Source organism: Anomaloglossus baeobatrachus, chromosome 2 (assembly GCF_048569485.1).
Source record: "Anomaloglossus baeobatrachus isolate aAnoBae1 chromosome 2, aAnoBae1.hap1, whole genome shotgun sequence".
NCBI classification, from domain to species: domain Eukaryota; kingdom Metazoa; phylum Chordata; class Amphibia; order Anura; family Aromobatidae; genus Anomaloglossus; species Anomaloglossus baeobatrachus.
The window spans coordinates 638,481,402-638,504,533 of NC_134354.1; the positions used below are offsets into that span (position 1 = coordinate 638,481,402).

Genomic DNA, 23,132 nt, shown 5'->3' on the forward strand with positions numbered 1-23,132 from the left:
CCCGCTAGGATCCAGGACTCAATGGCCACACAGTCAGGTTCAGGGCCGCAGAATTTGAAGCTGACTCCTCCACTGGAGGAGCTGGGGGAGAAATATCCAACATTTTATTGATGGACGCTATAAGATCATTCACTATGGCGTCACCATCAGGAGTATCCAGATTGAGAGCGGTCTCAGGATCAGAATCCTGATCAGCTACCTCCGGCTCATCACACAGAGAATCCTCCTGCTGAGAGCCTGACCAGTGAGATGATGTAGAGGGCCGCTCATAGCGAGCTCGCTTAGGCTGTCTGGGACTGTCGTCCGTGTCAGAGCCATCACCCTGGGATGCATGGGACACCCCCGGAGCCCGGAGCTGTTCCAACTGAGGGGGGCCAGGGAGCAATGAATCAACAGTGCCCATGGTCTGAGTTACTGGTCTAGACTGCAAAGTTTCTAGAATCTGAGACATAGTCACAGATAATCTATCCGCAAAAATTGCAAACTCTGTCCCCGTCACCTGGACAGTATTCACAGGTGGATCTCTCTGGGTCACCTCTAGCAGCGGCCCCGGCCGAGCAGGGGGCACAGGGGCCGAATACTGCACACAATGGGGGTCAGTGGAACCTGCCGGTAGAACAGCCTCACAAGCGGTGCAAGCAGCATAGAAAGCCTGTGCCTTGGCACCCCTGTTTTTTGCGGACGACATGCTGTATTCTCCACAGAGCAATCCAGGAGGGTATATAGCCAAGAATCACCAGCGACCGTTTAGTGCAATGTATAGCATGTAAGCATAAAAATACAATTGAACACTTCGTCACTAGTGGGGTCAGCACCGGAGGTGCCGCTTACCGCCCGCTAAAGCGGGTGTGTGGTCGCCAGAATCCCGTGTCTGGGTCTCCCAGAACTTGTCTCCCCTTTCCAGCTCAGCCTGCACACAGGAATGGCTGCCGGCGTTCTGTGAAGAGGGGCGGACCGTGGGCGTGCCTCAGACAAAGTGCGGGAAACTGGCTTCCCACTGTGCTCAATGTGAGGGCTGGAGTATGTAAAGCAGATTCCAGCCCTCGGCGCTGACGTTCTGTATAGCGTCCCGCCCTTCCCCTGACTGGCAGGCCTGGGGGCGGGAACGAAACGGAACTAGGCCGCAAAAGCCGGGGACTCTAGTAAAAAGCGCGGCCGACAAACATGCACGGCCAGCGCGGAAGTCCCCGGCGCACCACAAGTCCCAGCCGCGTTGCAGTAAAAACTGTCAGCAGGGGCCGGCGCGGCAGTTCCCAACACACTAACTCCCTCAGCAAGCTGTGGAAGTGTGGCACAAGCGCGCAGCGCTATTGTCCCCGGCGCACTAACACACCCAGCAATGCTGCAGTGTGCGCGCGGTCTGTACGGGGACACAGAGTACCTTGGCGTAGCAGGGCCCTGTCCCTGACGATACTCCGCTCCATATCCAGCAGATACCCAGGGGCTGTGGACGGAGCACGGTCTCTGTGCCTGGAGACCGGTAAATCCCACTTCACCCAGAGCCCTGAGGGGGATGGGGAAGGATGCAGCATGTGGGCTCCAGCCTCTGTACCCGCAATGGGTACCTCAACCTTAACAAACACCGCCGACAAAAGTGGGGTGAGAAGGGAGCATGCTGGGGACCCTAGTATGGGTCCTCTTTTCTTCCATCCGACATAGTCAGCAGCTGCTGCTGACTAAACAGTGGAGCTATGCGTGGATGTCTGACCTCCTTCGCACAAAGCTTGAAAACTGAGGAACCCGTGATCCCACGGGGGGTGTATAGGCAGAAGGGGAGGGGCCTTACACTTTTAAGTGTAATGCTTTGTGTGGCCTCCGGAGGCAGTAGCTATACACCCAATTGTCTGGGTCTCCCAATGGAGCGCCAAAGAAAATGGCCCTTGAGAAAGCAAGTCTGGTCGGTCTGGGAGCGCCCACGGTTGCCCCACCGTGAGATGCCACAGATCCGGGTACCACGACCGCCTCGGCCAATCTGGAGCGACGAGGATGGCGCGGCGGCAGTCGGACCTGATCTTGCGCAACACTCTGGGCAGCATTGCCAGAGGAGGGAATACATAAGGCAGTTGAAACTGCGACCAATCCTGAACTAAGGCGTCCGCCGCCAGAGCTCTGTGGTCCTGAGACCGTTGCCATGAATGCCGGGGCCTTGTTGTTGTGCCGAGACGCCATGAGATCGACGTCCGGCGTTCCCCAGCGGCAACAGATCTCTTGAAACACATCCGGGTGGAGAGACCATTCCCCCGCGTCCATGCCCTGGCGACTGAGGAAGTCTGCTTCCCAGTTTTCTACGCCCGGAATGTGAACCGCGGAGATGGTGGAGGCTGTGGCCTCCGCCCACAGCAGAATCCGCCGGACTTCTTGGAAGGCTTGACGACTGCGAGTGCCGCCCTGGTGGTTGGCGTACGCAACCGCCGTGGCGTTGTCCGACTGTATGCGGATCTGCCTGCCCTCGAGCCACCGATGGAACGCCTTGAGGGCTAGATACACTGCCCTTATCTCCAGAACATTGATCTGAAGGGAGGACTCTGTCGGAGTCCAGGTTCCCTGAGCCTTGTGGTGGAGAAAAACCGCTCCCCATCCTGACAGGCTCGCGTCCGTCGTGACCACAGCCCAGGATGGGGGCAGAAAGGATTTTCCTTTTGACAGAGAAGTGGGGAGAAGCCACCACTGAAGTGAGGTCTTGGCTTCCAGAGACAGAGAGACGTTCCTGTCTAAGGACGTCGGCCTCTTGTCCCATTTGCGGAGAATGTCCCATTGGAGAGGACGCAGATGAAATTGCGCAAATGAAACTGCCTCCATTGCTGCCATCATCTTCCCCAGGAAGTGCATGAGGCGCCTCAAGGGTGCGACTGGGCCCGAAGAAGGGATTGCGCCCCAGTCTGCAGCGACCGCTGTTTGTCCAGCGGTAGCTTGACCATCGCTGAGAGAGTATGAAACTCCATCCCGAGGTACGTCAGTGACTGGGTCGGAGACAATTTTGACTTTGGAAAATTGATGATCCACCCGAACCTCTGGAGAGTCTCCAGAGCAACGGTCAGACTGTGTTGACAAGCCACCCGTGAGGGTGCCTTGACTAGGAGATCGTCTGGGGAAGGGATCACCGAGTGGCCCTGAGAGTGTAGGATCGCTACGACGGATGCCATGACCTTGGTGAAGACCCGTGGGGCTGTCGCCAGGCCGAAAGGCAGTGCCACAAACTGAAGGTGTTCGTCCCCGATGGCGAAACGCAGGAAGCGTTGATGCTCTTGAGCGATCGGCACATGGAGATAGGCGTCTTTGATGTCGATTGCTGCTAGGAAGTCTCCTTGGGACATCGAAGCGATGACAGATCGGAGGGATTCCATGCGAAACCGCCTGGTTTCTGTTGAGCAATTTGAGGTCCAAAACGGGACGGAATGAGCCGTCCTTTTTTGGCACCACGAACAGATTGGAGTAAAAACCGCGACCGCGTTCCTGAAGGGGAACGGGGATCACCACTCCTTCTGTTTTCAGAGTGTCCACCGCCTGAAAAAGCGCAACGGTCCGTTCGGGGGGCGGAGATGTTCTGAAAAAAACGAGTCGGAGGACGAGAGCTGAACTCTATCCTGTAACCGTGAGACAGAATGTCTCTCACCCATCGGTCTTGGACATGTGGCCACCAGGCGTCGCAAAGGCGGGAGAGCCTGCCACCGACCGAGGATGCGGTTTGGGGCGGCCGAAAGTCATGAGGAGGCCGCCTTGGAGACGGTGCCTCCGGTGGTCTTTGGAGGACGTGACTTAGACCGCCATGCAGAAGAGTTCCTCTGCCTGTCAGTGGCATCCATGAGAGATGAACCATCTGCCACTAATACTACGGATCTAGCCGCCAGTCTGGAGACTGGAGGATCCACCTTGTAACACTGAGCCCAACCCTTAACTACGTCAGGGGGGGAAAGGGTAACGTGTGTCATTAAGGCGCTTAGTAAAGCGCTTGTCCGGAAAGTTCTGTGCTTCTGGACGGCCTCTCTGGAGTTAGAGTGATCGAAAAAACGCACTCCGTGTACATTTGGGAAACCTAAACTGGTGTTTCTCCCGCTGTGAAGCCGACTCCTCCATAGGAGAAGATGGGGAAGAGAGGTCTAGCACCTGGTTGATGGACGCTATAAGGTCATTTACTATGGCGTCCCCTTCAGGTGTATCCAGATTGAGAGCAACGTCAGGGTCAGAGCCCTGAGCTGCGACCTCCGCTTCATTCTCCCGAGAGTCCTCAAGCTGAGACCCCGAACAGCGTGATGAAGTCGTGGAAGGTTCCCAGCGAGCCCGGTTAGCCTGTCTGAGGCCGCGGTCCGTGTCGGAGATCTCACCGTGGGATCTGGGTGTTACCCCAGGAGTCCCTCGTTGTACCGACCCAGAGGGGCCTGAGAGCGATGAACTCACAGCGCCCTGGCCCTGTGTTACCGGTCTGGACTGCAAAGCTTCCAGTATCTTAGCAGCCCCTCTGTTCATAGACTGGGCCATGGAATGTGAAAACGACTCAGAGAGTTGCTCAGTCAAACGTGCAAACTCTGTCCCTGCCATCTGTGCAGTGGAAACCGGTGGTACCACCTGAGCCGAGGGTCCCACCAGTGCCGGAGGCTCCGGCTGAGTGAGTGTCCCAGGGGCCAAACAATGATAGGTGGAACCTGCCGGCAATATAGCCGCACAAGAGGTACAGGTTGCAAAGAAAGCCTGTGCCTTGGCACCCTTACTGTTTGCGGACGACCAGCTGTTGTCACCTCTTAGTAATCAGCGAGGGTATATAGCCAAAAGCAAATAGTGCTGCCGAACAGTGAAATCATATACCATATATATATATATATATATAACGACGGGACGGCCGACCGGACGTCGGCAGTGAGGGCTGGAGCATACTTGGTATCCTCCTCCCCCCTCACTGTGCACTGTGGGGCACCAGTTTCCCAATCGGGTGCTGGCCCCCCTTGGGTGCCGAAGTATATATATATATATATATATATATATATATATATATATATATATATATATATATATATATATATATATATACACTTCGGCACCCAAGGGGGGCCAGCACCCGATTGGGAAACTGGTGCCCCACAGTGCACAGTGAGGGGGGAGGAGGATACCAAGTATGCTCCAGCCCTCACTGCCGACGTCCGGTCGGCCGTCCCGTCGTTACCCCTGACTGGCAGGCCCGGGAACGGGAGTATATGGTACTAGGCCGCAAGAGCCGGGGACTAAAGTTAAAAACGCGGCCGGCAAACAGGCGCGGTCGGCGCGGTAGTCCCGGTCTCACAAACCACACAGCAACCGCTGCGGCGTTTGTAACCCAGGTGCTGCATGCAGCGTCCCCAAAGGAGACACAGAGTACCTTATGGATGCAGGGCTCTGTCCCTGATCATGTCCAGTCTCCTGTCCGTCAGAATCCCCCAGGGGCTGCGGATGGAGCCCGGTCCCAGTGCATGGCGACCGGTTAGGAACCCCCTCTCCCAGAGCTGCAGTGCACATTCTGAGATCCTCCACCGGCAGAATCATACTGAGACCCATATAACAATGGCTGCCGGCGTTCCGAGGGGAGGAGGGAGCCGAGGGCGGAACCACAAAAGTGCGGGAATCTGTGCCCCAGAGTGATCAGTGAGGGGGGAGGAGGACAGCGAAGTGTGCTCCAGCCCTCACTGTCGGCGTCATGCCGACCGTCCCGCCCTTCCCCCTGACTGGCAGGCCCAGGGGCGGGAGTTTAATACACTAGGCCGCAAAAGCCGGGGACTAAAGTAAAAACCGCGGCCGGCAAACAGGCACGGTCTGCGCGGTAGTCCCGGTCAAAAAAACTACACCGCAGTCGCTGCAGCGTCTGAGGCCCAGGTGCTTCATGCACCGTCCCAAAGGGGACACAGAGTACCTGTAAATGCAGGGTCCTTCCCTGACGATACTCAGTCTCCTGTCCGGCAGATACCACCAGGGGCTGCGGAGGGAGCCCGGTCCCAGTGGCTGGATGACCGGTTAGGATCCCACTTCACCCAGAGCCCCTAAGGGATGGGGAAGGAAAACGGCATGTGGCTCCAGCCTGTGTACCCGCAATGGGTACCTCAACCTTAACAGCACCGCCGACTCAGTGGGGTGAGAAGGGAGCATGCCGGGGGCCCTGTTAGGGGCCCTCTTTTCTTCCATCCGATATAATCAGCAGCTGCTGCTGACTAAAATGTGGAGCATTGTGTGAATGTCAGCCTCCTTCAACACAAAGCATAAAACTGATGGGCCCGTGATGCACGGGAGGGTGTATAGGCAGAGGGGAGGGGTTACACTTTTTAAAGTGTAATACTTTGTGTGGCCTCCGGAGGCAGTAGCTATACACCCAATTGTCTGGGTCTCCCAATGGAGCGACAAAGAAATACGGTATATGTCATGTGTTATGAAAAGGTTAAAAGGGAGATGCTGACATTACAGTCACATTTCTAAAATACCATAAGCTGTTGTCTGGTGTCATAAAACAGCCATTTCTAACCCAGCTCTTCAGATTTGGGCCCCTGGTGTCCATGGCTGAGATGTAAAGATCCTGGAGCTTTCTCCTCATCCATAGTACATAAGATGGTAGCATTAACCCACGTGCAGTAAAGAGTATAGAATAGGGATCATCGAATATTACAAATATTCGGCTTCGTGAACATCTGATGAATAGGTCGCTGCTCTGCGAATATTCGATGCGCTATGTAAGTCTATGGGAAGCCTGAATAGTTGCTATTCGGCAACTATTTGGGTTTCCCATAGACTTACATTGAGCATCGAATAGTCGCAAATAGCCGAATAGCGGCGACCTATTCGGTGAATATGGGCGTTGCTGAATATTTGAGGTATTCGATCATCCCTAGTAAAGAATAATTCTAACACGACTTCCTCAATGTTCCTACTTCCAACAGTGTTCTTATACTAACATTACATAATTGTAGTTTTATGTGTTAGAGAAAATATCCCAAACACCTAATCTTTAAGGATCATCCTGACAATCTGCAAAATGAAAAATGTCGTGGACAGGATATTTAGCATTCCTTAGTCAATTATCTTGTTCGGGAAACAGTTAGGGTACAGTCACACTTTAGCGACGCTCCAGCGATCTGACCTGGTCAGGATCGCTGGTGCGTCACTACATGGTCGCTGGTGAGCGGTCAATCAGGCAGATCTCACCAGCGATCAGTGACCAGCCCCCAGCGACGCGTGGAAGCGATGCTGCGCTTGGTAACTAAGGTAAATATCGGGTAACCAAGCGCTTGGTTACCCGATATTTACCTTGGTTACCAAGCGCACACCAGCTTAGCGCTGGCTCCCTGCACTCGTAGCCAGAGTACACATCGGGTTAAGAAGCAAACCACTTTCCTTCTTTACCCGATGTGTACTCCAGCTACGTGTGCAGGGAGCCGGCACTGGCAGCCTGAGAGTGGCGGAAGCTAGTAACCAAGGTAAATATCGGGTAACCAAGCAAAGCACTTTGCTTGGTTACCCGATATTTACCTTGGTTACAGCTTACCGCAGGCTGCCAGACGCTGACTCCCTGCTCCCTGCACATTCAGATCGTTGCTCTCTCGCTGTCAAACACAGCGATGTGTACTTCACAGCGGGAGAGCAACGTCCAAAAAATGATCCAGAGCAGTGTGTAACGAGCAGCGATTTCACAGCAGGGGCCAGATCGATGCTCAGTGTCACACACAGCGAGATCGCTAATGAGGTCACTGGTGCGTCACAAAAAACGTGACTCAGCAGCGATCTCGCTAGCGATCTCGCTATGTGAGAAGTACCCCTTAGATTACATATCCAATGATTGTCTAGAATAAAACACACATTTCTATATATAATCTAGAGAACACACCTTGTAACCGCACTTGTCAATAACTTCTAGAATATGTGGTGGTAAAGAGGAATCGATCCAAGAGCGGATTGGGTTGGGTATTTTGCCTCCTTTGGTGGTGATGCTGTAATCCTCTCTGAAGATACGCCAGTCTCTGTCAGTCATTTCATCAAGCTTCTTCTGAGACCAGTGTCTATCATCCCAGCGCTGCTTAGCTTCTTTCTTCCTGAGTTTCCGCAGCCGCACCCTGGTAATGGTCAGTACGTGTGAGGTTAGTCTTACATAATGTATATGCTAGGAATATGAGATCAGGAGTGTATGTACAAAATCTGTGACCATTAATGTAATAGCTGTAGTAATATAGTCTATAGCTTGTTGTCCATAACAAAAATGATTATGGCTATGCAGATCTGAAGTACACAGAATAAAAAAAAAAATCCTTTTAGGATGCATGATCGGACACAACTGGTCTTACACCCCCCGCCTGTTTTCACCTTCCTGACCAGTGTCCCTTTATGTGGTAATACCTCTGGAACGATTTAACGGATCCCAGTGATCCGGAGAATGTTTTTTTTGGTGACACCTTGTACTTCATGTACATTTAGGGGTTTTTTTAGGCTTATTTATCAAAATATCTAAATTTTGGAGAAAATTTTGAAATTTTCAAACTTTAAATTTTTAAGCCCTTAAACCAGATAGTTATGTCACACAAAATAACATTTCCCACATGTCTACTTTACATCAGCACAATTTTTGTAACAATTTTTTTTTTTATTACGAAGTTAGAAAAGGTTCAAAGTTTATTTTTTTAGGGACCACATCACATTTGAAGGGTCCTATGGGACAGAAAATACCCAAAAGTGACACCATTCTAAAAACTGCACCCCTCAAACTCACATCACAGGGTCATGGTAATATAGGGGTAACAAGGCAATTTACACTGAGAAAACCATGACTTTTTTTTTCTTTTTCTTACTGTTACCCCATGCTATCCCAACTCAGACGCCCCCCATTTTATCTTGCAAAATCAAAAACAATTGAATTACAAAACCACATCAAAGAAGTTTATTAACCCTTCAGGTGCTTCACGGGAGCTAAAGCAATGTGGAAGGAAACAAAGAAGGGAATTTTGTTTACTTACCGTAAATTCCTTTTCTTCTAGATCCTATTGGGAGACCTAGACAATTGGGTGTATAGCTTCTGCCTCCGGAGGCCACACAAAGTATTACCCCTCCCCTCTGCCTATACACCCTCCCGTGCATCACGGGCTCCTTAGTTTTGGTGCAAAAGCAGGAAGAAGGAAACTTATAAATTGGTCTAAGGTAAATTCAATCCGAAGGATGTTCGGAGAACTGAAAACCATGAACCAACAGAAACGATTCAACATGAACAACATGTGTACACAAAAGAACAAACAGCCCGAAGGGAACAGGGGCGGGTGCTGGGTCTCCCAATAGGAGCTAGAAGAAAAGGAATTTACGGTAAGTAAACAAAATTCCCTTCTTCTTTGTCGCTCCATTGGGAGACCCAGACAATTGGGACGTCCAAAAGCAGTCCCTGGGTGGGTAAAAGAATACCTCAATAAAAAGAGCCGAACCGGCCCCCTCTTACAGGCGGGCAACCGCCGCCTGAAGGACTCGCCTACCTAGACTGGCGTCTGCCGAAGCATAGGTATGCACCTGATAGTGTTTCGTGAAAGTGTGCAGATTAGACCAGGTAGCTGCCTGACACACCTGCTGAGCCGTAGCCCGGTGCCGCAATGCCCAGGACACACCCACGGCTTTGGTAGAATGGGCTTTCAGCCCCAAAGGAAGCGGAAGTCCAGAAGAACGGTAGGCTTCAAGAATCGGTTCCTTGATCCACCGAGCCAAGGTTGACTTGGAAGCCTGCAAACCCTTACGCTGGCCAGCGACAAGGACAAAGAGCGCATCAGAACGGCGCCGGGGCGCCGTGCGAGACACATAGGACCGGAGTGCTCTCACCAGATCTAATGAGTGCAAATCCTTTTCACATTGGTGAACTGGATGAGGGCAAAATGAAGGTAAGGAGATACCCTGATTGAGATGAAAAGGAGATACCACCTTAGGGAGAAATTCCGGGACAGGACGCAGAACCACCTTATCCTGGTGAAAAACCAGGAAGGGGGCTTTGCATGACAGCGCTGCCAGCTCCGACACTCTACGGAGCGATGTAACTGCCACTAGAAATGCCACCTTCTGCGAAAGACGTGATAAAGAGACATCCCGCCGCGGCTCGAAAGGTGGTTTCTGAAGAGCCGTTAGCACCCTGTTAAGGTCCCAGGGTTCCAGCGGACGCTTGTAAGGTGGGACTATGTGGCAAACTCCCTGCAGAAACGTGCGAACCTGCGGAAGCCTGGCTAGACGCTTTTGAAAAAAATACGGATAGCGCCGATACTTGTCCCTTGAGAGAGCCGAGAGACAAACCCTTGTCCATTCCGGATTGAAGGAATGAAGGAAAAGTGGGTAAGGCAAAAGGCCAGGGAGCAAAACCATTACCAGAGCACCAGGATAAGAAGATCCTCCAAGACCTGTGATAGATCTTGGCGGACGTTGGTTTCCTGGCTTGTCTCATGGTGGTAATGACATCTTGAGATAACCCTGAGGACGCTAGGAGCCAGGACTCAATGGCTACGCAGTCAGGTTGAGGGCCACAGAATTCAGATGGAAAAACGGCCCTTGTGACAGCAAGTCTGGGCGGTCTGGGAGCGCCCACGGTTGACCCACCGTGAGATGCCACAGATCCGGGGTACCACGACCGCCTCGGCCAATCTGGAGCGACGAGAATGGCGCGACGACAGTCGGACCTGATTTTGCGCAGCACTCTGGGCAGCATCGCCAGAGGGGGAAATACATAAGGCAGTCGAAACTGCGAACAATCCTGAACTAATGCGTCCGCCGCCAGAGCTCTGTGATCTTGAGACCGTGCCATGAATGCCGGGACTTTGTTGTTGTGCCGTGACGCCATGAGATCGACGTCCGGCGTTCCCCAGCGGCGACAGATCTCTCGAAACACGTCTGGGTGAAGAGACCATTCCCCCGCGTCCATGCCCTGGCGACTGAGAAAGTCTGCTTCCCAGTTTTCTACGCCCGGGATGTGAACTGCGGAGATGGTGGAGGCTGTGGCCTCCGCCCACAGCAGAATCCACCGGACTTCCTGGAAGTCTTGACGGCTGCGCGTGCCGCCCTGGTGGTTGATGTACGCTACCGCCGTGACGTTGTCCGACTGTATGCGGATCTGCCTGCCCTCCAGCCACCGATGGAACGCCTTTAGGGCTAGATACACTGCCCTTAACTCCAGAACATTGATCTGAAGGGAGGACTCTGTCGGAGTCCAGGTTCCCTGAGCCCTGTGGTGGAGAAAAACCGCTCCCCACCCTGACAGACTCGCGTCCGTCGTGACCACAGCCCAGGATGGGGGCAGGAAGGATTTTCCCTGCGACAGAGAAGTGCATCGGCTCGCTCGGGGGGCGGAGATGTTCTGAAGAAACGAGTCGGAGGACGAGAGCTGAACTCTATCCTGTAACCGTGAGACAGAAAGTCTCTCACCCATCGGTCTTGGACATGTGGCCACCAGGCGTCGCAAAAGCGGGAGAGCCTGCCACCGACCGAGGATGCGGTTTGGGGAGGCCGAAAGTCATGAGGAGGCCGCCTTGGAGGCAGTGCCTCCGGCGGTTTTTTGGGGACGTGACTTAGACCGCCACGCATAAGAGTTCCTCTGGCCCTTCTCTGGCCTGTTGGACGAGGAGGATTGGGACTTGGCTGAGGGCCGAAAGGACTGAAACCTCGATTGTATTTCCCGTTGCTGAGGTCTCTTCGGTTTGGACTGGGGTAAGGACGAGTCCTTTCCCTTGGATTGCTTAATAATTTCATCCAATCGCTCGCCAAACAATCGGTCGCCAGAAAACGGCAAACCGGTTAAGAACTTCTTGGAAGCAGAGTCTGCCTTCCATTCGCGTAGCCACATGGCCCTGCGGACTGCCACCGAATTGGCGGATGCTACCGCTGTACGGCTAGCAGAGTCCAGGACGGCGTTCATGGCGTAGGACGAAAAAGCCGACGCCTGAGAAGTCAAAGACGCAACTTGCGGAGCAGAGGTACGTGTGACCGCATTAATCTCAGACAGACAAGCTGAGATAGCTTGGAGTGCCCACACGGCTGCAAAGGCCGGGGCAAAAGACGCGCCTGGGGCTTCATAGATGGATTTCACCAAGAGCTCTATCTGCCTGTCAGTGGCATCCTTGAGCGATGAGCCATCTGCAACTGATACTACAGATCTAGCCGCCAGTCTAGAGACTGGAGGATCCACCTTGGGACATTGAGCCCAACCCTTAACTACGTCAGAGGGGAAGGGGTAACGTGTGTCCTTAAGGCGCTTAGTAAAGCGCTTGTCCGGAAATGCTCTGTGCTTCTGGACAGCATCTCTGAAGTTAGAGTGATCGAAAAACGCACTCCGTGTACGTTTGGGAAACCTAAACTGGTGTTTCTCCTGCTGCGAAGCCGACTCCTCTATAGGTGGAGTTGGGGGAGAAAGATCTAGCACCTGGTTGATGGACGCTATAAGGTCATTTACTATGGCGTCCCCTTCAGGTGTATCAAGATTGAGAGCAACGTCAGGGTCAGAGCCCTGAGCTGCGACATCCGCCTCATCCTCCAGAGAGTCCTCAAGCTGAGACCCCGAGCAGCGTGAGGAAGTCGGGGAAGATTCCCAGCGAGCCCGCTTAGCCGGTCTGGGACTGTGGTCCGTGCCGGAGTCCTCCACGTGAGACCTAGGGGCCACCCCGGGAGCACGCTGCGGTGCAGACCGAGAGGGGCCTGGAGGCGATGATCCAACAGTGCCCGGGGCCTGTGTAAGGACCGATCTGGACTGCAAGGCTTCTAGTAGCTTAGCAGACCATTTGTCCATAGACTGAGCCATGGATTGTGAAAGCGACTCAGAGAGTTTCTCAGCAAAAACTGCAAACTCTGTCCCTGCCACCTGGACAGGGGAAGCAGTCGGTTCTGCCTGAGCCGAGGGTCCCACTAGTGCCCGAGGCTCCGGCTGAGCGAGTGCAACAGGGGCCGAGCATTGCTCACAGTGAGGGTAGGTGGAACCTGCAGGTAACATAGCCGCACAAGAGGTACAGGTTGCAAAATAACCCTTTGCCTTAGCGGCCTTGCTCCCTGTGGACGACATGCTGTTGTCACCTAGGAGAGTGATCACTGAGGGTATATAGCCAAAAGCAAAACAACTCGGCCGAACAGAGAAAATATATACAAATATATTATATATATATATATATATATATATATATATATATATATATATATATTATATATACATACATATATATATACATACATACACATATACACATACTTCGGCACCCTAGGGGGACCAGCACCGGGTGACCGGTGTGGCTTACCGACCGCCCAAAGCGGTGTGTGTCCACCAGATTCCCTGCCTTGGGCCTCCCAGAGCTGCAGAGCTCGTTCCTGAAATCCTCCACCGGCAGAATGTTGTAAAAATGGCTGCCGGAGCTCTCAGGGGAGGAGGGAGCCGTGGGCAGCGACTAGTAAAGTGCGGGAATCTGGTGCCCCACAGTGATCAGTGAGGGGGGGAGGAAATCTAAAGTATGCTCCAGCCCTCACTGCCGACGTCAGGTCGACCGTCCCACCCTTACCCCTGACTGGCAGGCCCGGGGGCGGGAGTTATGGTACTAGGCCGCATGAAGCCGGGGACTAAATTTAATACCGCGGCCGACAAACAGGCGCAGTCGGCGCGGAAGTCCCGGTCGTCACAAAACCAGCAGCAGCTGTGAAACAAGCGCTCCATGCACCGTCCCCATGGGGACCCAGAGTACCTTTAGATGCAGGGCCCTGTCCCTGATGATACAAAGTCTCCTGTCCGGCAGATTCCCACAGGGGCTGCGGAGGGAGCCCGGTCCCAGTGAATGGATGACCGGTTAGGATCCCACTTCTCCCAGAGCCTCTATGGGATGGTGAAGGAAAACGGCATGTGGCTCCAGCCTCTGTACCCGCAATGGGTACCTCAACCTTCACAGCACCGCCGACTTAGTGGGGTGAGAAGGGAGCATGCCGGGGGCCCTGTGGGGGCCCTCTTTTCTTCCAACCGATAAAATCAGCAGCTGCTGCTGACTAAAATGGGAGTATGAGTGGATGTGTGCCTCCTTCCACACAAAGCATAAAACTAAGGAGCCCGTGATGCACGGGAGGGTGTATAGGCAGAGGGGAGCGGTTACACTTTTTAAAGTGTAATACTTTGTGTGGCCTCCGGAGGCAGAAGCTATACACCCAATTGTCTGGGTCTCCCAATGGAGCGACAAAGAAAATGTAAATTTTACTTTTCCCACAGAAATGTTACTTTAGCCCCCAATTTTTAATTTTCACAAGGGTGACAGGAGAAGGTGGACCATACGATTTGTTGTGCGATTTCTCCTGAGTACGCAAATACCTCTCATTTGGTGGAAATCTACTGTTTGGGTGCGGGGCAGGGCTTGGAAGGGAAAGAGCCCCATTTGACTTTTGGACCGCTAAAGTGGCTAGAATAGATAACGGATGCCATGTCGCATTTGCAGAGGTGCCTAAATAGTGGAGCTCCTCCAAAAATGACCCCATTTTGGAAACTACACCCCTCAAGAACTTTATTTAGAGGTGAGGACCTTGAACCCACAGGTGCTTCAAAGAATTTTTTTTAAGCATAACAGGAGAAAATGGACTGTGCAATTTCTCCTGTGTATACAGCAGGGCTCAGAAGGGAAGGTATGGTATTTGAATTTTAAAGCACTATTTTGGCAAAAATAGATGGCAAAACACAAAAAACCCCCACAAGTGACCCCATTTTGGAAACTACACCTCTCGAAGAATTTTAGAGGTGTAGTGAGCATTTTTCACCCTCAGAATTGTAAAACATCAGGCTGAGTAAATGAACATTTCCCATTTTTTCCAATACAATGTTGCATTGGTTCTAAAATTTTAATTTTCAAAAGGGTAATAGGAGAAAACAAACAGTACAGTTTGTTACATGATTTCTCTTCAGTTCACCAATACCCCATATGTGGTCGAAAATTACATAGTGCCATATAGCAGTGTACAACACATTCTAATCCTTTTTCACACTGTGTTGTACTCTTATTGACTCTGATCTTTTCAGCCAATTGTTTTTCCTCCTGCATATTGGAATTATTGCACCTTATACTCCTGCAACATACCTGTGCTTGATTTTTATGTATTTATACATGTAATGTCCCTGTGCTAGTCATACTGCCACAGTTGGCGGTCATTATTTTTAAACTATAAATAAAATTTGCTATTTTTGACCTAATCGTTTTCTTAGAATTTTTTTTGTTCTAAAAATTGGTGCCTCCTCATTTCCTGTAGGTCTACTATATCCACATGACCCACACACAATTATGATAGGTGTTGTGTACGGTCGTTTTTCTTTGATTAATTTCATTTGTGGAAATTGCACTACAAACTAGGAAGTACCAGTACGTCCAATGACAGAAAGGGGTTAAAGCTTGTGGAAATCAGAAATCAAATTTGATGGTTCCTATTCTACTTACTCCTCTTGCTCCTTCTCCTCCAAGGTCCTCCTCTTCTCCATAAGATCCCCATAAAAGCGGGACTGTTCACGCTTCTGTTGTTTAAGATCTATACCTGCGATAAAGCCACGGCCAAGAAGCTGAACGTGATGTCGCTCTTTATACCTGGAAGAAGGATTACAGTCAGAAGATGGATTTACAATGTTTTCATTAGTTTTAGTGAAAGGCGACTGCAGTCATTCTGATGAACACATACATTTTCATATATATGTTTTCTCAATGTAGAATACTGTTCGCATTATTAGGACAAACCACTAATCCCAAAACTGTAAGACATTCACTGGTAGCATCACTTACAGAGGGTTGTAGTCTATAGACGTGTCCTCTGATGCATCCCATTCAAACACAAACTTTCTGTCATTCAAATGCCGCGTTCGCCTCCTCTTCTTTATTCCTCCAAGGTAACGTTCCTAAATAAAGAGAAAGATAGAATTAGGTATGAAGTGAACATTTTTTTTTTTTTTTTTTAATGTACATTATTAACCTCATTATAACATGGGAAGTAATTGGGGAGCTCCACCAAAAGATTGATTTTGTAAATATAACAGACTCTTTACTGGAAGAGGCTTCCTTCATTCTTTCAATTACTCATCCATTATTTATTCAAGTGAATTAATTCTCATGCATATCTTGCAGTAGGTTTTGTGACTGAGTGCACTACAGTATTCTTCACTAGAAAGATCAACAAACGTGTGTGTAATACACCGTACCTTTATTGCCTGGAGTTCTTTGGTCTTATCCTTTTCCTCTCGCACTTTTAGCCTTCCCTCATCATCTTCATTGCCATTATTTTCTCGCTCCATTCTCTCCCTCCGCTCTCGTCTCTCTCTTTCTTGAGGATCCTCTGTAAATTAGCAACACAGACATCAAGACAATTTACCCACATGAAAGTAGTCGAAGATTGAATAGATACAACTACAGCCTTAGGGCAGCTTTGCACGTTGCAACATCGCACATGCGATGTCGGTGGGGTCAAATCGAAAGTGACGCACTTCCGGCGTCACTAAATCCGAGATTTAGTGTGTAAATGCTAGATGATACGATTAACGAGCGCAAAAGCGTCGTTATCGTATCATCGTTGCAGGCTCCGACTTTTTCATAATTATGGTGCAGCGACAGGTACAATGTAGTTCCTCGCTCCTGCGGCTGCACACATCGCTGTGTATAACGCCACAGGAGCGAGGGACATCAGCTTACCTGCCGCCGGCGGCTATGTGGAAGGAAGGAGGTGGGCGGGATGTTTACATCCTGCTCATCTCTGCCCCTCCTCCGCTATTGGCTGCCTGCCGTGTGACGTCGCTATGACGCCAAACGACCCGCCCCCTTAGGAAGGAGGCAGGTGAGTGCATGTGAAGCTGGCGTAGCGATAATTTTCGCTACGCCAGCTATCACAAGATATCGTACCTGCGACGGGGGCGGGGACTATCGTGTGCGACATCGCAGCATCGGCTTGCGATGTCGCAACGTGCAAAGCCCGCCTTAGGGTTTTGTTCACACGCTGCAGTTTTGCTGCGTCTTTTACAAAAGGTAAAAAATGCTGCACTTTACAGCACTTGAAATCTCATGCACATCCTGCTTAGTTGAAGGGACTGTCAGCAGGTTTCTGCAATGTAATCTGAAGACAGCATGCTGCAAGAGTTAAGACACAAAGAACTGAATTTTCTGTTTTATCTCAGTCTTTTTTTTTTTTTGTTTACGTGCAATGTTAGGGGTGCTTCACACACAGCGAGCTCGCTGCCGAGATCGCTGCTGAGTCACGCTTTTTGTGACGCAGCAGTGACCTCATTAGCGATCTCGCTGTGTGTGACAATGAGCAGCGATCTGGCCCCTGCTGCGAGATCGCTGCTCGTTACACACAGCCCTGGTTCGTTTTCTTCAAAGGCGCTCTCCCACTGTGACACACAGATCGCTGTGTGTGACAGCGGGAGAGCGACAAATGAAGCGAGCAGGGAGCAGGAGCCGGCGTCTGACAGCTGAGGTAAGCTTGTAACCAAGATAAACATCGGGTAACCAAGGTGGTTACCCGATATTTAACTTAGTTACCAGCCTCTGCAGCTCTCACGCTGCCTGTGCTGCCGGCTCCGGCTCTCTGCACATGTAGCTGCTGTACACATCGGGTTAATTAACCCGATGTGTACAGCAGCTAGGAGAGCAAGGAGCCAGCGCTAAGCAGTGTGCGCGGCTCCCTGCTCTCTGCACATGTAGCTGCATTACACATTGGGTTAATTAACCCGATGTGTACTGTAGCTAGGAGAGCAAGGAGCCAGCGCTCAGTGTGCGCGGCTCCCTGCTCCCTGCACACACAGCTAAGCGGTGTGCGCTGGTAACTAATGTAAACATCGGGTAACCATACCCGATGTTTACCTTAGTTACCAGTCTCCGCAGCTTCCAGACGGCGGCTCCGTGCAAGCGCAGCGTCGCTTGCACGTCGCTGCTGGCTGTTCACTGGTCGCTGGTGAGATCTGCCTGTTTGACAGCTCACCAGCGACCATGTAGCGATGCAGCAGCGATCCTGACCAGGTCAGATCGCTGGTCGGATCGCTGCTGCATCGCTAAGTGTGAAGGTACCCTTAGTATAATCCTCTTCTTTATCATTAGTGGGTATCAGCAGCAGGAATGATCTCTAGTGTGCTGCCTCCTGTGATTAGCAGCTTCTGTCTATGGAAACGTACACAAAGCCTGGTTTCGGTGAGAGCAGCTCCCAGAGCTACATACAAAATCTAAAATCTTTCACTATATCAGAACAGCTGCAGCCACTAATCTAAGTGATACATCATTGAACTCAGAATCTCCTTGCCTACATTATGCTGCTCTTAGATGAGGTAGCAAAAACCTCCTGACAGATTCCCCCTAAGGAGTTCAACCATAAAAGTGTTATTGTTTTTTTTTTCAAATCTTAAGCATGTCAATTGTTTCAGCATTTTTTTACCCATTCAAGTGTATCAAAAAGACGCACATAAAAGAAGGGAATTTTGTTTACTTACCGTAAATTCCTTTTCTTCTAGCTCCTATTGGGATATTGGGAGACCCAGGCAATTGGGTGTATAGCTTCTGCCTCCGGAGGCCACACAAAGTATTACACTTTTAAAAAAGTGTAACCCCTCCCCTCTGCCTATACACCCTCCCGTGGACCACGGGCTCCTCAGTTTTGGTGCAAAAGCAGGAAGGAGAAAACGTATAAATTGGTCTAGGGTAAATTCAATCCGAAGGATGTTCGGAGAACTGAAGACCATGAACCATAAGAACAAATCAACATCAACAACATGTGTACACAAAAGAACAACCAGCCCAAAGGGCACAGGGGTGGGTGCTGGGTCTCCCAATAGGAGCTAGAAGAAAAGGAATTTATGGTAAGTAAACAAAATTCCCTTTTTCTTTGTCGCTCCATTGGGAGACCCAGACAATTGGGACGTCCAAGAGCAGTCCCTGGGTGGGTAAAAGAATACCTCAATAAAAGGAGCCGAAAACAGCCCCCTCTTACAGGTGGGCAACCGCCGCCTGGAGGACTCTCCTACCTAGACTGGCGTCTGCCGAAGCATAGGCATGCACTTGATAGTGCTTCGTGAAAGTGTGCAGACTAGACCACGTAGCTGCCTGACACACCTGCTGAGCCGTCGCCCGGTGCCGCAAAGCCCAGGACACACCTACGGCTCTGGTAGAATGGGCTTTCAACCCTGAAGGAAGTGGAAGCCCAGAAGAACGGTAGGCCTCGAGAATCGGTTCCTTGATCCACCGAGCCAAGGTTGACTTGGAGGCCTGAGAGCCCTTTGAGAGCTGGCCAGCGACAAGGACAAAGAGCGCGTCTGAACGGCGCAGGGGCGCCGTGCGAGACACATAGAACCGGAGTGCTCTCACTAGATCCAAAGAGTGCAAATCCTTTTCACACTGGTGAATTGGATTAGGGCAAAAGGAAGGCAAGGAGATATCCTGATTTAGATGAAAAGGGGATACCACCTTAGGGAGAAATTCCGGGACAGGATGCAGAACCACCTTATCCTGGTGAAAAACCAGGAAGGGGGCTTTGCATGACAGCGCTGCAAGCTCAGACACTCTCCGAAGTGATGTGACCGCCACCAGGAAGGCCACCTTCTGAGAAAGACGGGAGAGAGAGACATCCCGCAGCGGCTCAAAAGGCGGCTTTTGAAGAAGAGCCGTCAGAACCCTGTTAAGATCCCAAGGTTCCAACGGACGTTTGTAAGGTGGGACCATGTGGCAAACCCCCTGCAGGAACGTGCGGACCTGCGGAAGCCTGGCTAGACGCTTTTGAAAAAACACGGAGAGCGCCGACACTTGGCCCTTGAGAGAGCCGAGGGACAAACCCTTGTCCATTCCAGATTGTAGGAATGAAAGAAATGTGGGTAAAGCAAACGGCCATGGAGGAAAACCATTATCAGAGCACCAGGATAAGAAGATTTGCCAAGACCTGTAATAGATTTTGGCGGACGTAGGCTTCCTGGCTTGTCTCATGGTGGCAATGACATCCTGAGATAACCCTGAAGACGCTAGGAGCCAGGACTCAATGGCCACACAGTCAGGTTGAGGGCCACAGAATTCAGATGGAAAAACGGCCCTTGTGACAGCAAGTCTGGGCGGTCTGGAAGCGCCCACGGTTGACCCACCGTGAGATGCCACAGATCCGGATACCACGACCGCCTCGGCCAGTCTGGAGCGACGAGAATGGCGCGACGGCAGTCGGACCGGATCTTGCGTAGTACTCTGGGCAGCATCGCCAGAGGGGGAAACACATATGGCAGTCGAAACTGCGAACAATCCTGGACCAGAGCGTCCGCCGCCAGAGCTCTGTGATCCTGAGACCGTGCCATGAAGGCCTGGACCTTGTTGTTGTGTCGTGACGCCATGAGATCGACGTCCGGCGTTCCCCAGCGGCGACAGATCTCTCGAAACACGTCTGGGTGAAGAGACCATTCCCCCGCGTCCATGCCCTGACGACTGAGAAAATCTGCTTCCCAGTTTTCCACGCCCGGGATGTGAACTGCGGAGATGGTGGAGCCTGTGACTTCCACCCACTACAGAATCCGCCCGACTTCCTGGAAGGCTTGACGACTGCGAGTGCCGCCTTGGTGGTTGATGTAGGCGACGGCAGTGGCGTTGTCCGACTGGATTCGGATCTGCCTGCGCTCCAGCCACCGATGGAAAGCCAATAGGGCTAGATATACTGCCCTTATCTCCAGAATATTGATCTGAAGGGACGATTCTATTGGAGTCCAGGTTCCTTGAGCCCTGTGGTGGAGAAAAACCGCTCCCCAACCTGACAGGCTCACGTCCGTGGTGACCACGGCCCAGGTTGGGGGGAGGAAGGATTTTCCCCGAGACAGAGATGTGGGTAGGAGCCACCACTGAAGTGATGTTTTGGTTGCAAGTGAAAGAGAGATGTTCTTGTCGAGGGAAGCCGAACTCTTGTCCCATTTTCGAAGAATGTCCCATTGGAGTGGCCGTAGATGGAATTGCGCGAACGGCACTGCCTCCATAGCTGCAACCATCTTCCCCAGGAAGTGCATGAGGCGCCTTAAGGGGTGTGACTAACTCCGAAGAAGTGACTGCACCCCCGCCTGCAGAGAAAGCTGTTTGTCCCGCGGTAGCTTGACTAACGCTGGAAGGGTATGAAACTCCATCCCGAGGTAAGTCAGTGATTGGGTCGGCGTCAACTTGGATTTCGGGAAATTGATGATCCGCCCGAACTGCTGGAGAGTCGCCAGAGTGACGGTAAGACTTCGTTGACACGCCACCCGAGAAGGGGCCCTGACTAGGAGATCGTCCAAGTATGGGATCACCGAGTGGCCCTGAGAGTGCAGGACCGCCACGACGGATGCCATGACTTTGGTGAAGACCCGTGGGGCTGTCGCCAGGCCGAAGGGCAATGCGACGAACTGGAGGTGTTCGTCCCTAATGGCGAAACGCAGGAAATGTTGATGTTCGGGTGCGATCGGCACATGGAGATAAGCATCCTTGATGTCGATCGATGCTAGGAAGTCTCCTTGTGACATCGAGGCGATGACCGAGCGGAGAGATTCCATCCGAAACCGTCTGGTTCTCACATGTCTGTTGAGCAGCTTGAGGTCCAGAACAGGACGGAATGATCCGTCCTTTTTTGGCACCACGAACAAGTTGGAGTAAAATCCGCGACCACGTTCCTGAAGGGGAACGGGAATCACAACTCCTTCCATCTTTAGAGCGTCCACCGCCTGAAAAAGTGTGTCGGCCTGTGCGGGGGGTGGGGAGGTTCTGAAAAAAAGAGAATTTTGTTTACTTACCGTAAATTCTTTTTCTTATAGTTCCGACATGGGAGACCCAGACCATGGGTGTATAGCTTCTGCCTCCGGAGGACACACAAAGTACTACACTAAAAAGTGTAGCTCCTCCCTCCTAGCATATACATCCCCTGGATAACCAAATATAGCCAGTTTAGTGCAAAAGCTGAAGGAAAACATCCACCCACAAGTAGAGATAGAGCAAAACCCGGAACAACCGTCACCTCTGTCTACAACAACAGCCGGTGAAAACACACGGAACAATAAAACTGCCAACAGGCAACAGGGAGGGTGCTGGGTCTCCCTTGTCGGAACTATAAGAAAAAGAATTTACGGTAAGTAAACAAAATTCTCTTTTTCTTCATCGTTCCTTATGGGAGACCCAGACCATGGGACGTCTCAAAGCAGTCCATGGGTGGGAATAAACAGAAAACTGAGAAGTAGGCAAAACCTAACTTCACAAATGGGCGACAGCCGCCTGAAGGATGCGTCTGCCCAAGCTCGCATCTGCCGAAGCATGAGCATGCACTTGGTAGTGCTTTGAAAAGGTGTGCAGACTAGACGAAGTGGCAGCCTGACAAACCTGCTGAGCCGTAGCCTGGTGCCTGAAAGCCCAAGAGGCACCGACAGCTCTGGTCGAGTGCGCCTTGATCCCCGGCGGGGGAGGCACCTGAGTACTCTGGTAGGCATCGGATATGGCTGACCTAATCCAACGAGCTAGGGTCGGTTTAGAAGCCGAGAGACCCTTGCGCTGACCTGTGGTCAGCACAAAAAGAGAGGTGCACCGCCTAAGAACAGCGGTGCGTGACACATAGATCCGGAGCACCAGCACCAGATCTAAAGTATGCAACGCTTTCTCAAAGCGATGAACAGGGGCCGGACAAAGGGAAGGCAATGAAATGTCCTGGTTAAGGTGGAAAGGAGAGACCACCTTAGGAAGAAAGTCCGGAGTCGGACGGAGAACTACCTTGTCTTGGTGAAAAAACAAAAAAGGTGACTCCGAAGAGAGCGCGGCCAAGTCAGAGACTCTCCTGAGAGAAGTTATGGCCACCAGAAAGACGACTTTCTGTGAAAGTCGAAACAAAGAAACTTCCCTAAGAGGCTCAAAGGGGGGTTTCTGCAAGGCCGTGAGGACCAGATTAAGGTCCCAGGGATCCAAAGGCCGCCGGTAAGGTGGAATGATGTGAGATGCGCCCTGCATGAAGGTGCGCACCTGAGCCAGTCGGGCAATACGCCGCTGAAAGAACACTGACAGAGCCGAGACCTGTCCCTTAAGGGAATTGAGGGATAGTCCTAGCTGCAGACCGGACTGTAGAAAGGACAGGATGGTTGGCAAGGAAAAAGGCCAAGGAGCATGGCCGGAAGAACGACACCAGGACAGGAAAATTCTCCAAGTCCTGTGGTAAATTTTTGCCGAGGAAGACTTCCG

General features: G+C 51.6%; 1 protein-coding gene across 1 annotated transcript in view; it reads right to left on the bottom strand.

Annotated features, from left to right (window-relative positions):
• Window positions 1–23,132, bottom strand: part of DDX23 (DEAD-box helicase 23) — a 75,508-nt gene that overhangs the window by 22,672 nt on the left and 29,704 nt on the right. The window contains exons 7-10 of the mRNA XM_075336928.1: window positions 16,145–16,278; window positions 15,732–15,844; window positions 15,396–15,539; window positions 7,835–8,060 (exon numbers count right to left, since the gene is read on the bottom strand). Of these exons, the coding sequence (XP_075193043.1) occupies window positions 7,835–8,060; window positions 15,396–15,539; window positions 15,732–15,844; window positions 16,145–16,278 (617 nt within the window). The remainder of the gene's footprint in view (window positions 1–7,834; window positions 8,061–15,395; window positions 15,540–15,731; window positions 15,845–16,144; window positions 16,279–23,132) is intronic.